This window comes from Montipora foliosa, chromosome 11 (assembly GCF_036669935.1).
Source record: "Montipora foliosa isolate CH-2021 chromosome 11, ASM3666993v2, whole genome shotgun sequence".
NCBI classification, from domain to species: domain Eukaryota; kingdom Metazoa; phylum Cnidaria; class Anthozoa; order Scleractinia; family Acroporidae; genus Montipora; species Montipora foliosa.
In genome coordinates, this window is record NC_090879.1 from 49,765,316 (window position 1) to 49,779,265 (window position 13,950).

The following is a 13,950-nucleotide window of genomic DNA, read 5'->3' on the forward strand; positions in this document are numbered from 1 at the left end:
ATATATTAATGCAAAAAAACGCTTATCAGAAGTCGTCATTACACTTCATACAAAGTTTTTTCATACAGACAATCGGCGTCAAAATTGTTGAGACACTCTTATCCTTTAGAGTCGATTTCAAGCTCGGCGGCGCAAATGGACCCCTCCCCCGCACCCCCGGGACAATGTTGTGTTTTTCTGTTTTCTACGAGCCTTGTCGACAGCGGTACAACATTGATTAGGGTGGGGGAGGGAGGGGTATCCCGGAAACGTACTTTCTGGACAAGTTTTCTTTGCAAACAATGAATGTGTCGTTGCCAGTGTGCTCTGTTGGCAAGTGTCTCAACTAATTTTGTCGCCGATTGTCTTTTTCAGAAAACTTCCTTTATACCCTTTATACGGGCACCTATAGTCCAGTCTGTCCATCAATATGACCACATGAGTGAAAGACTTTTTACAGGTCTAAAAAATTGCGGATAGTTTATTATTCTCGTTTTCGAGCGTGAAAAATGCGTTGTCCTGTGCGAAGCGAAGATTGTGACGTAAGTGCAATGGACCTGTTCTTTTTTGCCTTCTTTAATACGCTATTTGTCAGTAGCGTTAAAGTTATGGATTTGTTAAAGGGATATGCCTCTAACTCCAATTCATCAGAAGAAGCCGATTTTGTTGGTCGAAGTGGTGTCGCAGATGAATGCGAAACAGACATGGTGGCTGTTACAGCCGGGGAACACATTTACTTTCCACGCTCAAATTGCTATGTCGTTGCAAAAAGACTTTCCACCTTGTCGCAGATGCTTTGCAGAGCTGGTTTTGGTGGGAAATGAATGTTTTTGGGAGTAAAGAAACAATGTTTTCTCATTTACCACGAGTAACCACGAGTAACCACGAGTAACCACAAGATTATTATAAAAAGATAATGTAATTATTCTACTTGTTAATTATGGTTACTCGTGGTTACTCGTGGCCACTCCTCCGCGGAGTTCCTAAAATCAGAGTACAGCACTGTTTGCTGCTCTTTTTTGTCCCAGGAGTTATAAACTGTCTTTGCTATTTATATTTCGCTCTTTTTCATGGGTCATATCCCTTGTAACAAGTTGAAATGGAATTATGTATGGTGAATTTCAAAAGGGAATGCTAAACGTCACGCAATGTTCCGAAAGTATCACTTTATTTCAAGGTATGTCAAATCCAAAACACTGCACAAATCGTCTTGAAATTGTCATTATTTAGTACGATGTCCTTCCTCTCAATAATAAGCGTTTGTGGCGTGAACTTAACTTCGCTGCGCGTTCGACATCCACATTTTGGCCGTTGTAAATGACGTTCTCGGTAGTGATTACTTGCGTTAAACATCGAAGCCCGTGAGATATCACTTCCCCTGACAATATCATTCACTTTCCGCCCTTCGCAAATAGATGGCAAGCGTATACATGCCCTTATGGCAAGCGTATACATGCCCTGATCTCGTTAGAAATGTTCTGTGTGAAAACCATGTTCGACACTGAAATGTCTGCAATCATACCAGTGACTGCTACATCACCGTAATAAAGAAAAAGGTGATTTAATATATGTTCTGATTCCTATATGACATGACAACGCATAAACGCTATTGAAATGTGTATATTTCATATATTAATGCAAAAAAACGCTTATCAGAAGTCGTCATTACACTTCATACAAAGTTTTTTCATACAGACAATCGGCGTCAAAATTGTTGAGACACTCTTATCCTTTAGAGTCGATTTCAAGCTCGGCGGCGCAAATGGACCCCTCCCCCGCACCCCCGGGACAATGTTGTGTTTTTCTGTTTTCTACGAGCCTTGTCGACAGCGGTACAACATTGATTAGGGTGGGGGAGGGAGGGGTATCCCGGAAACGTACTTTCTGGACAAGTTTTCTTTGCAAACAATGAATGTGTCGTTGCCAGTGTGCTCTGTTGGCAAGTGTCTCAACTAATTTTGTCGCCGATTGTCTTTTTCAGAAAACTTCCTTTATACCCTTTATACGGGCACCTATAGTCCAGTCTGTCCATCAATATGACCACATGAGTGAAAGACTTTTTACAGGTCTAAAAAATTGCGGATAGTTTATTATTCTCGTTTTCGAGCGTGAAAAATGCGTTGTCCTGTGCGAAGCGAAGATTGTGACGTAAGTGCAATGGACCTGTTCTTTTTTGCCTTCTTTAATACGCTATTTGTCAGTAGCGTTAAAGTATGGATTTGTTAAAGGGATATGCCTCTAACTCCAATTCATCAGAAGAAGCCGATTTTGTTGGTCGAAGTGGTGTCGCAGATGAATGCGAAACAGACATGGTGGCTGTTACAGCCGGGGAACACATTTACTTTCCACGCTCAAATTGCTATGTCGTTGCAAAAAGACTTTCCACCTTGTCGCAGATGCTTTGCAGAGCTGGTTTTGGTGGGAAATGAATGTTTTTGGGAGTAAAGAAACAATGTTTTCTCATTTACCACGAGTAACCACGAGTAACCACGAGTAACCACAAGATTATTATAAAAAGATAATGTATTTATTCTACTTGTTAATTATGGTTACTCGTGGTTACTCGTGGCCACTCCTCCGCGGAGTTCCTAAAATCAGAGTACAGCACTGTTTGCTGCTCTTTTTTGTCCCAGGAGTTATAAACTGTCTTTGCTTTTTATATTTCGCTCTTTTTTCATGGGTCATATCCCTTGTAACAAGTTGAAATGGAATTATGTATGGTGAATTTCAAAAGGGAATGCTAAACGTCACGCAATGTTCCGAAAGTATCACTTTATTTCAAGGTATGTCAAATCCAAAACACTGCACAAATCGTCTTGAAATTGTCATTATTTAGTACGATGTCCTTCCTCTCAATAATAAGCGTTTGTGGCGTGAACTTAACTTCGCTGCGCGTTCGACATCCACATTTTGGCCGTTGTAAATGACGTTCTCGGTAGTGATTACTTGCGTTAAAATCGAAGCCCGTGAGATATCACTTCCCCTGACAATATCATTCACTTTCCGCCCTTCGCAAATAGATGGCAAGCGTATACATGCCCTTATGGCAAGCGTATACATGCCCTGATCTCGTTAGAAATGTTCTGTGTGAAAACCATGTTCGACACTGAAATGTCTGCAATCATACCAGTGACTGCTACATCACCGTAATAAAGAAAAAGGTGATTTAATATATGTTCTGATTCCTATATGACATGACAACGCATAAACGCTATTGAAATGTGTATATTTCATATATTAATGCAAAAAAACGCTTATCAGAAGTCGTCATTACACTTCATACAAAGTTTTTTCATACAGACAATCGGCGTCAAAATTGTTGAGACACTCTTATCCTTTAGAGTCGATTTCAAGCTCGGCGGCGCAAATGGACCCCTCCCCCGCACCCCCGGGACAATGTTGTGTTTTTCTGTTTTCTACGAGCCTTGTCGACAGCGGTACAACATTGATTAGGGTGGGGGAGGGAGGGGTATCCCGGAAACGTACTTTCTGGACAAGTTTTCTTTGCAAACAATGAATGTGTCGTTGCCAGTGTGCTCTGTTGGCAAGTGTCTCAACTAATTTTGTCGCCGATTGTCTTTTTCAGAAAACTTCCTTTATACCCTTTATACGGGCACCTATAGTCCAGTCTGTCCATCAATATGACCACATGAGTGAAAGACTTTTTACAGGTCTAAAAAATTGCGGATAGTTTATTATTCTCGTTTTCGAGCGTGAAAAATGCGTTGTCCTGTGCGAAGCGAAGATTGTGACGTAAGTGCAATGGACCTGTTCTTTTTTGCCTTCTTTAATACGCTATTTGTCAGTAGCGTTAAAGTATGGATTTGTTAAAGGGATATGCCTCTAACTCCAATTCATCAGAAGAAGCCGATTTTGTTGGTCGAAGTGGTGTCGCAGATGAATGCGAAACAGACATGGTGGCTGTTACAGCCGGGGAACACATTTACTTTCCACGCTCAAATTGCTATGTCGTTGCAAAAAGACTTTCCACCTTGTCGCAGATGCTTTGCAGAGCTGGTTTTGGTGGGAAATGAATGTTTTTGGGAGTAAAGAAACAATATTTTCTCATTTACCACGAGTAACCACGAGTAACCACGAGTAACCACAAGATTATTATAAAAAGATAATGTAATTATTCTACTTGTTAATTATGGTTACTCGTGGTTACTCGTGGCCACTCCTCCGCGGAGTTCCTAAAATCAGAGTACAGCACTGTTTGCTGCTCTTTTTTGTCCCAGGAGTTATAAACTGTCTTTGCTATTTATATTTCGCTCTTTTTCATGGGTCATATCCCTTGTAACAAGTTGAAATGGAATTATGTTATGGTGAATTTCAAAAGGGAATGCTAAACGTCACGCAATGTTCCGAAAGTATCACTTTATTTCAAGGTATGTCAAATCCAAAACACTGCACAAATCGTCTTGAAATTGTCATTATTTAGTACGATGTCCTTCCTCTCAATAATAAGCGTTTGTGGCGTGAACTTAACTTCGCTGCGCGTTCGACATCCACATTTTGGCCGTTGTAAATGACGTTCTCGGTAGTGATTACTTGCGATAAAAATCGAAGCCCGTGAGATATCACTTCCCCTGACAATATCATTCACTTTCCGCCCTTCGCAAATAGATGGCAAGCGTATACATGCCCTTATGGCAAGCGTATACATGCCCTGATCTCGTTAGAAATGTTCTGTGTGAAAACCATGTTCGACACTGAAATGTCTGCAATCATACCAGTGACTGCTACATCACCGTAATAAAGAAAAAGGTGATTTAATATATGTTCTGATTCCTATATGACATGACAACGCATAAACGCTATTGAAATGTGTATATTTCATATATTAATGCAAAAAAACGCTTATCAGAAGTCGTCATTACACTTCATACAAAGTTTTTTCATACAGACAATCGGCGTCAAAATTGTTGAGACACTCTTATCCTTTAGAGTCGATTTCAAGCTCGGCGGCGCAAATGGACCCCTCCCCCGCACCCCCGGGACAATGTTGTGTTTTTCTGTTTTCTACGAGCCTTGTCGACAGCGGTACAACATTGATTAGGGTGGGGGAGGGAGGGGTATCCCGGAAACGTACTTTTCTGGACAAGTTTTCTTTGCAAACAATGAATGTGTCGTTGCCAGTGTGCTCTGTTGGCAAGTGTCTCAACTAATTTTGTCGCCGATTGTCTTTTTCAGAAAACTTCCTTTATACCCTTTATACGGGCACCTATAGTCCAGTCTGTCCATCAATATGACCACATGAGTGAAAGACTTTTTACAGGTCTAAAAAATTGCGGATAGTTTATTATTCTCGTTTTCGAGCGTGAAAAATGCGTTGTCCTGTGCGAAGCGAAGATTGTGACGTAAGTGCAATGGACCTGTTCTTTTTTGCCTTCTTTAATACGCTATTTGTCAGTAGCGTTAAAGTATGGATTTGTTAAAGGGATATGCCTCTAACTCCAATTCATCAGAAGAAGCCGATTTTGTTGGTCGAAGTGGTGTCGCAGATGAATGCGAAACAGACATGGTGGCTGTTACAGCCGGGGAACACATTTACTTTCCACGCTCAAATTGCTATGTCGTTGCAAAAAGACTTTCCACCTTGTCGCAGATGCTTTGCAGAGCTGGTTTTGGTGGGAAATGAATGTTTTTGGGAGTAAAGAAACAATGTTTTCTCATTTACCACGAGTAACCACGAGTAACCACGAGTAACCACAAGATTATTATAAAAAGATAATGTAATTATTCTACTTGTTAATTATGGTTACTCGTGGTTACTCGTGGCCACTCCTCCGCGGAGTTCCTAAAATCAGAGTACAGCACTGTTTGCTGCTCTTTTTTGTCCCAGGAGTTATAAACTGTCTTTGCTATTTATATTTCGCTCTTTTTCATGGGTCATATCCCTTGTAACAAGTTGAAATGGAATTATGTATGGTGAATTTCAAAAAGGGAATGCTAAACGTCACGCAATGTTCCGAAAGTATCACTTTATTTCAAGGTATGTCAAATCCAAAACACTGCACAAATCGTCTTGAAATTGTCATTATTTAGTACGATGTCCTTCCTCTCAATAATAAGCGTTTGTGGCGTGAACTTAACTTCGCTGCGCGTTCGACATCCACATTTTGGCCGTGTAAATGACGTTCTCGGTAGTGATTACTTGCGTTAAAAATCGAAGCCCGTGAGATATCACTTCCCCTGACAATATCATTCACTTTCCGCCCTTCGCAAATAGATGGCAAGCGTATACATGCCCTTATGGCAAGCGTATACATGCCCTGATCTCGTTAGAAATGTTCTGTGTGAAAACCATGTTCGACACTGAAATGTCTGCAATCATACCAGTGACTGCTACATCACCGTAATAAAGAAAAAGGTGATTTAATATATGTTCTGATTCCTATATGACATGACAACGCATAAACGCTATTGAAATGTGTATATTTCATATATTAATGCAAAAAAACGCTTATCAGAAGTCGTCATTACACTTCATACAAAGTTTTTTCATACAGACAATCGGCGTCAAAATTGTTGAGACACTCTTATCCTTTAGAGTCGATTTCAAGCTCGGCGGCGCAAATGGACCCCTCCCCCGCACCCCCGGGACAATGTTGTGTTTTTCTGTTTTCTACGAGCCTTGTCGACAGCGGTACAACATTTTTTAGGGTGGGGGAGGGAGGGGTATCCCGGAAACGTACTTTCTGGACAAGTTTTCTTTGCAAACAATGAATGTGTCGTTGCCAGTGTGCTCTGTTGGCAAGTGTCTCAACTAATTTTGTCGCCGATTGTCTTTTTCAGAAAACTTCCTTTATACCCTTTATACGGGCACCTATAGTCCAGTCTGTCCATCAATATGACCACATGAGTGAAAGACTTTTTACAGGTCTAAAAAATTGCGGATAGTTTATTATTCTCGTTTTCGAGCGTGAAAAATGCGTTGTCCTGTGCGAAGCGAAGATTGTGACGTAAGTGCAATGGACCTGTTCTTTTTTGCCTTCTTTAATACGCTATTTGTCAGTAGCGTTAAAGTATGGATTTGTTAAAGGGTTATGCCTCTAACTCCAATTCATCAGAAGAAGCCGATTTTGTTGGTCGAAGTGGTGTCGCAGATGAATGCGAAACAGACATGGTGGCTGTTACAGCCGGGGAACACATTTACTTTCCACGCTCAAATTGCTATGTCGTTGCAAAAAGACTTTCCACCTTGTCGCAGATGCTTTGCAGAGCTGGTTTTGGTGGGAAATGAATGTTTTTGGGAGTAAAGAAACAATGTTTTCTCATTTACCACGAGTAACCACGAGTAACCACGAGTAACCACAAGATTATTATAAAAAGATAATGTAATTATTCTACTTGTTAATTATGGTTACTCGTGGTTACTCGTGGCCACTCCTCCGCGGAGTTCCTAAAATCAGAGTACAGCACTGTTTGCTGCTCTTTTTTGTCCCAGGAGTTATAAACTGTCTTTGCTATTTATATTTCGCTCTTTTTCATGGGTCATATCCCTTGTAACAAGTTGAAATGGAATTATGTATGGTGAATTTCAAAAGGGAATGCTAAACGTCACGCAATGTTCCGAAAGTATCACTTTATTTCAAGGTATGTCAAATCCAAAACACTGCACAAATCGTCTTGAAATTGTCATTATTTAGTACGATGTCCTTCCTCTCAATAATAAGCGTTTGTGGCGTGAACTTAACTTCGCTGCGCGTTCGACATCCACATTTTGGCCGTTGTAAATGACGTTCTCGGTAGTGATTACTTGCGTTAAAATCGAAGCCCGTGAGATATCACTTCCCCTGACAATATCATTCACTTTCCGCCCTTCGCAAATAGATGGCAAGCGTATACATGCCCTTATGGCAAGCGTATACATGCCCTGATCTCGTTAGAAATGTTCTGTGTGAAAACCATGTTCGACACTGAAATGTCTGCAATCATACCAGTGACTGCTACATCACCGTAATAAAGAAAAGGTGATTTAATATATGTTCTGATTCCTATATGACATGACAACGCATAAACGCTATTGAAATGTGTATAGTTCAGATATTAATGCAAAAAAACGCTTATCGGAAGTCGTCATTACACTTCATACAAAGTTTTTCATACAGACAATCGGCGTCAAAATTGTTGAGACACTCTTATCCTTTAGAGTCGATTTCAAGCTCGGCGGCGCAAATGGACCCCTCCCCCGCACCCCCGGGACAATGTTGTGTTTTTCTGTTTTCTACGAGCCTTGTCGACAGCGGTACAACATTGATTAGGGTGGGGGAGGGAGGGGTATCCCGGAAACGTACTTTCTGGACAAGTTTTCTTTGCAAACAATGAATGTGTCGTTGCCAGTGTGCTCTGTTGGCAAGTGTCTCAACTAATTTTGTCGCCGATTGTCTTTTTCAGAAAACTTCCTTTCTACCCTTTATACGGGCACCTATAGTCCAGTCTGTCCATCAATATGACCACAGGAGTGAAAGACTTTTTACAGGTCTAAAAAAATTGCGGATAGTTTATTATTCTCGTTTTCGAGCGTGAAAAAATGCGTTGTCCTGTGCGAAGCGAAGATTGTGACGTAAGTGCAATGGACCTGTTCTTTTTTGCTTCTTTAATACGCTATTTGTCAGTAGCGTTAAAGTATGGATTTGTTAAAGGGATATGCCTCTAACTCCAATTCATCAGAAGAAGCCGATTTTGTTGGTCGAAGTGGTGTCGCAGATGAATGCGAAACAGACATGGTGGCTGTTACAGCCGGGGAACACATTTACTTTCCACGCTCAAATTGCTATGTCGTTGCAAAAAGACTTTCCACCTTGTCGCAGATGCTTTGCAGAGCTGGTTTTGGTGGGAAATGAATGTTTTTGGGAGTAAAGAAACAATGTTTTCTCATTTACCACGAGTAACCACGAGTAACCACGAGTAACCACAAGATTATTATAAAAAGATAATGTAATTATTCTACTTGTTAATTATGGTTACTCGTGGTTACTCGTGGCCACTCCTCCGCGGAGTTCCTAAAATCAGAGTACAGCACTGTTTGCTGCTCTTTTTTGTCCCAGGAGTTATAAACTGTCTTTGCTATTTATATTTCGCTCTTTTTCATGGGTCATATCCCTTGTAACAAGTTTGAAATGGAATTATGTATGGTGAATTTCAAAAGGGAATGCTAAACGTCACGCAATGTTCCGAAAGTATCACTTTATTTCAAGGTATGTCAAATCCAAAACACTGCACAAATCGTCTTGAAATTGTCATTATTTAGTACGATGTCCTTCCTCTCAATAATAAGCGTTTGTGGCGTGAACTTAACTTCGCTGCGCGTTCGACATCCACATTTTGGGCCGTTGTAAATGACGTTCTCGGTAGTGATTACTTGCGTTAAAATCATCGAAGCCCGTGAGATATCACTTCCCCTGACAATATCATTCACTTTCCGCCCTTCGCAAATAGATGGCAAGCGTATACATGCCCTTATGGCAAGCGTATACATGCCCTGATCTCGTTAGAAATGTTCTGTGTGAAAAACCATGTTCGACACTGAAATGTCTGCAATCATACCAGTGACTGCTACATCACCGTAATAAAGAAAAAGGTGATTTAATATATGTTCTGATTCCTATATGACATGACAACGCATAAACGCTATTGAAATGTGTATATTTCATATATTAATGCAAAAAAACGCTTATCAGAAGTCGTCATTACACTTCATACAAAGTTTTTTCATACAGACAATCGGCGTCAAAATTGTTGAGACACTCTTATCCTTTAGAGTCGATTTCAAGCTCGGCGGCGCAAATGGACCCCCCCCCGCACCCCCGGGACAATGTTGTGTTTTTCTGTTTTCTACGAGCCTTGTCGACAGCGGTACAACATTGATTAGGGTGGGGGAGGGAGGGGTATCCCGGAAACGTACTTTCTGGACAAGTTTTCTTTGCAAACAATGAATGTGTCGTTGCCAGTGTGCTCTGTTGGCAAGTGTCTCAACTAATTTTGTCGCCGATTGTCTTTTTCAGAAAACTTCCTTTATACCCTTTATACGGGCACCTATAGTCCGTCTGTCCATCAATATGACCACATGAGTGAAAGACTTTTTACAGGTCTAAAAATTGCGGATAGTTTATTATTCTCGTTTTCGAGCGTGAAAAATGCGTTGTCCTGTGCGAAGCGAAGATTGTGACGTAAGTGCAATGGACCTGTTCTTTTTTGCCTTCTTTAATACGCTATTTGTCAGTAGCGTTAAAGTATGGATTTGTTAAAGGGATATGCCTCTAACTCCAATTCATCAGAAGAAGCCGATTTTGTTGGTCGAAGTGGTGTCGCAGATGAATGCGAAACAGACATGGTGGCTGTTACCAGCCGGGGAACACATTTACTTTCCACGCTCAAATTGCTATGTCGTTGCAAAAAGACTTTCCACCTTGTCGCAGATGCTTTGCAGAGCTGGTTTTGGTGGGAAATGAATGTTTTTTGGGAGTAAAGAAAACAATGTTTTCTCATTTACCACGAGTAACCACGAGTAACCACGAGTAACCACAAGATTATTATAAAAAGATAATGTAATTATTCTACTTGTTAATTATGGTTACTCGTGGTTTACTCGTGGCCACTCCTCCGCGGAGTTCCTAAAATCAGAGTACAGCAACTGTTTGCTGCTCTTTTTTGTCCCAGGAGTTATAAACTGTCCTTTGCTATATATATTTGGCTCTTTTTCATGGGTCAGGTCCCTTGTAACAAGTTGAAATGGGATTATGACTGGCGAATTTCAAAAGGGCCTGCTAAACGTCACGCAATGTTCCGAAAGTATCACTTTATTTCAAGGTATGTCAAATCCAAAACACTGCACAAATCGTCTTGAAATTGTCCATTATTTAGTACGATGTCCTTCCTCTCAATAATAAGCGTTTGTGGCGTGAACTTAACTTCGCTGCGCGTTCGACATCCACATTTTGGCCGTTGTAAATGACGTTCTCGGTAGTGATTACTTGCGTTAAAATCGAAGCCCGTGAGATATCACTTCCCCTGACAATATCATTCACTTTCCGCCCTTCGCAAATAGATGGCAAGCGTATACATGCCCTTATGGCAAGCGTATACATGCCCTGATCTCGTTAGAAATGTTCTGTGTGAAAACCATGTTCGACACGGAAATGTCTGCAATCATACCAGTGACTGCTACATCACCGTAATAAAGAAAAAGGTGATTTAATATATGTTCTGATTCCTATATGACATGACAACGCATAAACGCTATTGAAATGTGTATATTTCATATATTAATGCAAAAAAACGCTTATCAGAAGTCGTCATTACACTTCATACAAAGTTTTTTCATACAGACAATCGGCGTCAAAATTGTTGAGACACTCTTATCCTTTAGAGTCGATTTCAAGCTCGGCGGCGCAAATGGACCCCTCCCCCGCACCCCCGGGACAATGTTGTGTTTTTCTGTTTTCTACGAGCCTTGTCGACAGCGGTACAACATTGATTAGGGTGGGGGAGGGAGGGGTATCCGGAAACGTACTTTCTGGACAAGTTTTCTTTGCAAACAATGAATGTGTCGGGCCAGTGTGCTCTGTTGGCAAGTGTCTCAACTAATTTTGTCGCCGATTGTCTTTTTCAGAAAAACTTCCTTTATACCCTTTATACGGGCACCTATAGTCCAGTCTGTCCATCAATATGACCACATGAGTGAAAGACTTTTTACAGGTCTAAAAAATTGCGGATAGTTTATTATTCTCGTTTTCGAGCGTGAAAAATGCGTTGTCCTGTGCGAAGCGAAGATTGTGACGTAAGTGCAATGGACCTGTTCTTTTTTGCCTTCTTTAATACGCTATTTGTCAGTAGCGTTTAAAGTATGGATTGTTAAAGGGATATGCCTCTAACTCCAATTCATCAGAAGAAGCCGATTTTGTTGGTCGAAGTGGTGTCGCAGATGAATGCGAAACAGACATGGTGGCTGTTACAGCGGGGAACACATTTACTTTCCACGCTCAAATTGCTATGTCGTTGCAAAAAGACTTTCCCCTTGTCGCAGATGCTTTGCAGAGCTGGTTTTGGTGGGAAATGAATGTTTTTGGGAGTAAAGAAACAATGTTTTCTCAATTACCACGAGTAACCACGAGTAACCACGAGTAACCACAAGATTATTATAAAAAGATAATGTAATTATTCTACTTGTTAATTATGGTTACTCGGGGTTACTCGTGGCCACTCCTCCGCGGAGTTCCTAAAATCAGAGTACAGCACTGTTTGCTGCTCTTTTTCTGTCCCAGGAGTTATAAACTGTCTTTGCTATTTATATTTCGCTCTTTTCATGGGTCATATCCCTTGTAACAAGTTTGAAATGGAATTATGTATGGTGAATTTCAAAAGGGACTGCTAAACGTCACGCAATGTTCCGAAAGTATCACTTTATTTCAAGGTATGTCAAATTCAAAACACTGCACAAATCGTCTTGAAATTGTCATATTTAGTACGATGTCCTTCCTCTCAATAATAAGCGTTTGTGGCGTGAACTTAACTTCGCTGCGCGTTCGACATCAAATTTTGGCCGTTGTAAATGACGTTGTCGGTAGTGATTACTTGCGTTAAAATTTCTCTTTTTTAGAATGCGGTACATCGAAAGCCCGTGAGATATCACTTCCCCTGACAATAATCATTCACTTTCCGCCCTTCGCAAATAGATGGCAAGCGTATACATGCCCTTATGGCAAGCGTATACATGCCGCTGATCTCGATTTACGAAATGTTCTGTGTGGGAAAACCATGTTCGACACTGAAATGTCTGCAATCCAGTACAGCACGTGGACTGCTACATCACCGTAAATAAAGAAACAAGGTGATTTAATATATCGTTCTGATTCCTATATGACATGACAAGCATAAACGCTATGAAATGGTATATTTCATATTAGATTTAATGCAAAACAAACGCTTATCAGAAGTCGTCATTACACTTCATTACAAAGTTTTTTCATACAGACAATCGGCGTCAAAATTGTTGTAGACACTCTTAATCCTTAGAGTCGATTTCAAGCTCGGACGGCGCAAATGGGGGGGACCCCCCCCCCCCTTTTCCCCCCCCCCCCGCACCACACGGGGACAATGTTGTGTTTTTCTGTTTTCTACGAGCCTTGTCGACTAGCCGGCTACAAACATTGATTAGGGTGGGGGAGGGAGGGGTATCCCGGAAACCGTACTTTCTGGACAAGTTTTCTTTGCAAACAATGAATGTGTCGTTGCCAGTGTGCTCTGTTGGCAAGTGTCTCAACTGAATTTTGTCAGCCGATTGTTCCTTTGTTTTTCAGAACAACTTCCTTTATACCTTTATACGGGCACCTATAGTCCAGTCTGTCCATCAATATGACCACCGCGTGAAAGAACTTTTTACAGGTCTAAAAAATTGCGGATAGTTTATATCTCGTTTTCGAGCGTAAAATAATGCGTTGTCCTGTGCGAAGCGAAAGATTGTGACGTAAGTGCAAATGACAATGTTCGTTTTGTTTCCTTCTTTAATACGCTATTTGTCAGTAGCGTTAAAGTATGGATTTGTTAAAGGGTTCTGCATCTAACTCCAATTCATCAGACGAAGCCGATTTTGTTGTTCGAAGTGGTGTCGACCGATGAATGCGAAACAGACCTGGTGGCTGTTTACAGCGAGGGAAACCACATTTACTTTCCACGCTCAAAAAAATTGCTTTTTATGTCGTTGCAACAAGACTTTCCACCTTGTCGCAGATGATTTGCAGAGCTGGTTTTGGTGTGTGGAAATGAATGTTTTTGGGAGTAACGAAAACAATATTTTCTCATTTACCACGAGTAACCCACGAGTAACCACGAGTAACCACAAGATTATTTATAAAAAGATAATGTAATTATTCTACTGTTAATTATGGTTACTCGTGGTTACTCGTGGCCACTCCTCCGCGAGTTCCTAAAATCAGAGTACAGCACTGTTTGCTGCTCTTTTTTTCT

At 40.9% G+C, this 13,950-nt stretch overlaps 1 protein-coding gene across 1 annotated transcript in view; it reads right to left on the reverse strand.

Moving 5' to 3' along the window:
* Nucleotides 1-13,256: 13,256 nt before the first annotated feature.
* LOC137977329 (E3 ubiquitin-protein ligase RNF10-like) overlaps nt 13,257-13,950 on the reverse strand; it is a 26,398-nt gene continuing 25,704 nt past the window's right edge. Inside the window, exon 22 of the mRNA XM_068824562.1 lies at nt 13,257-13,370. Within this exon, the coding sequence (XP_068680663.1) occupies nt 13,257-13,370 (114 nt within the window). The remainder of the gene's footprint in view (nt 13,371-13,950) is intronic.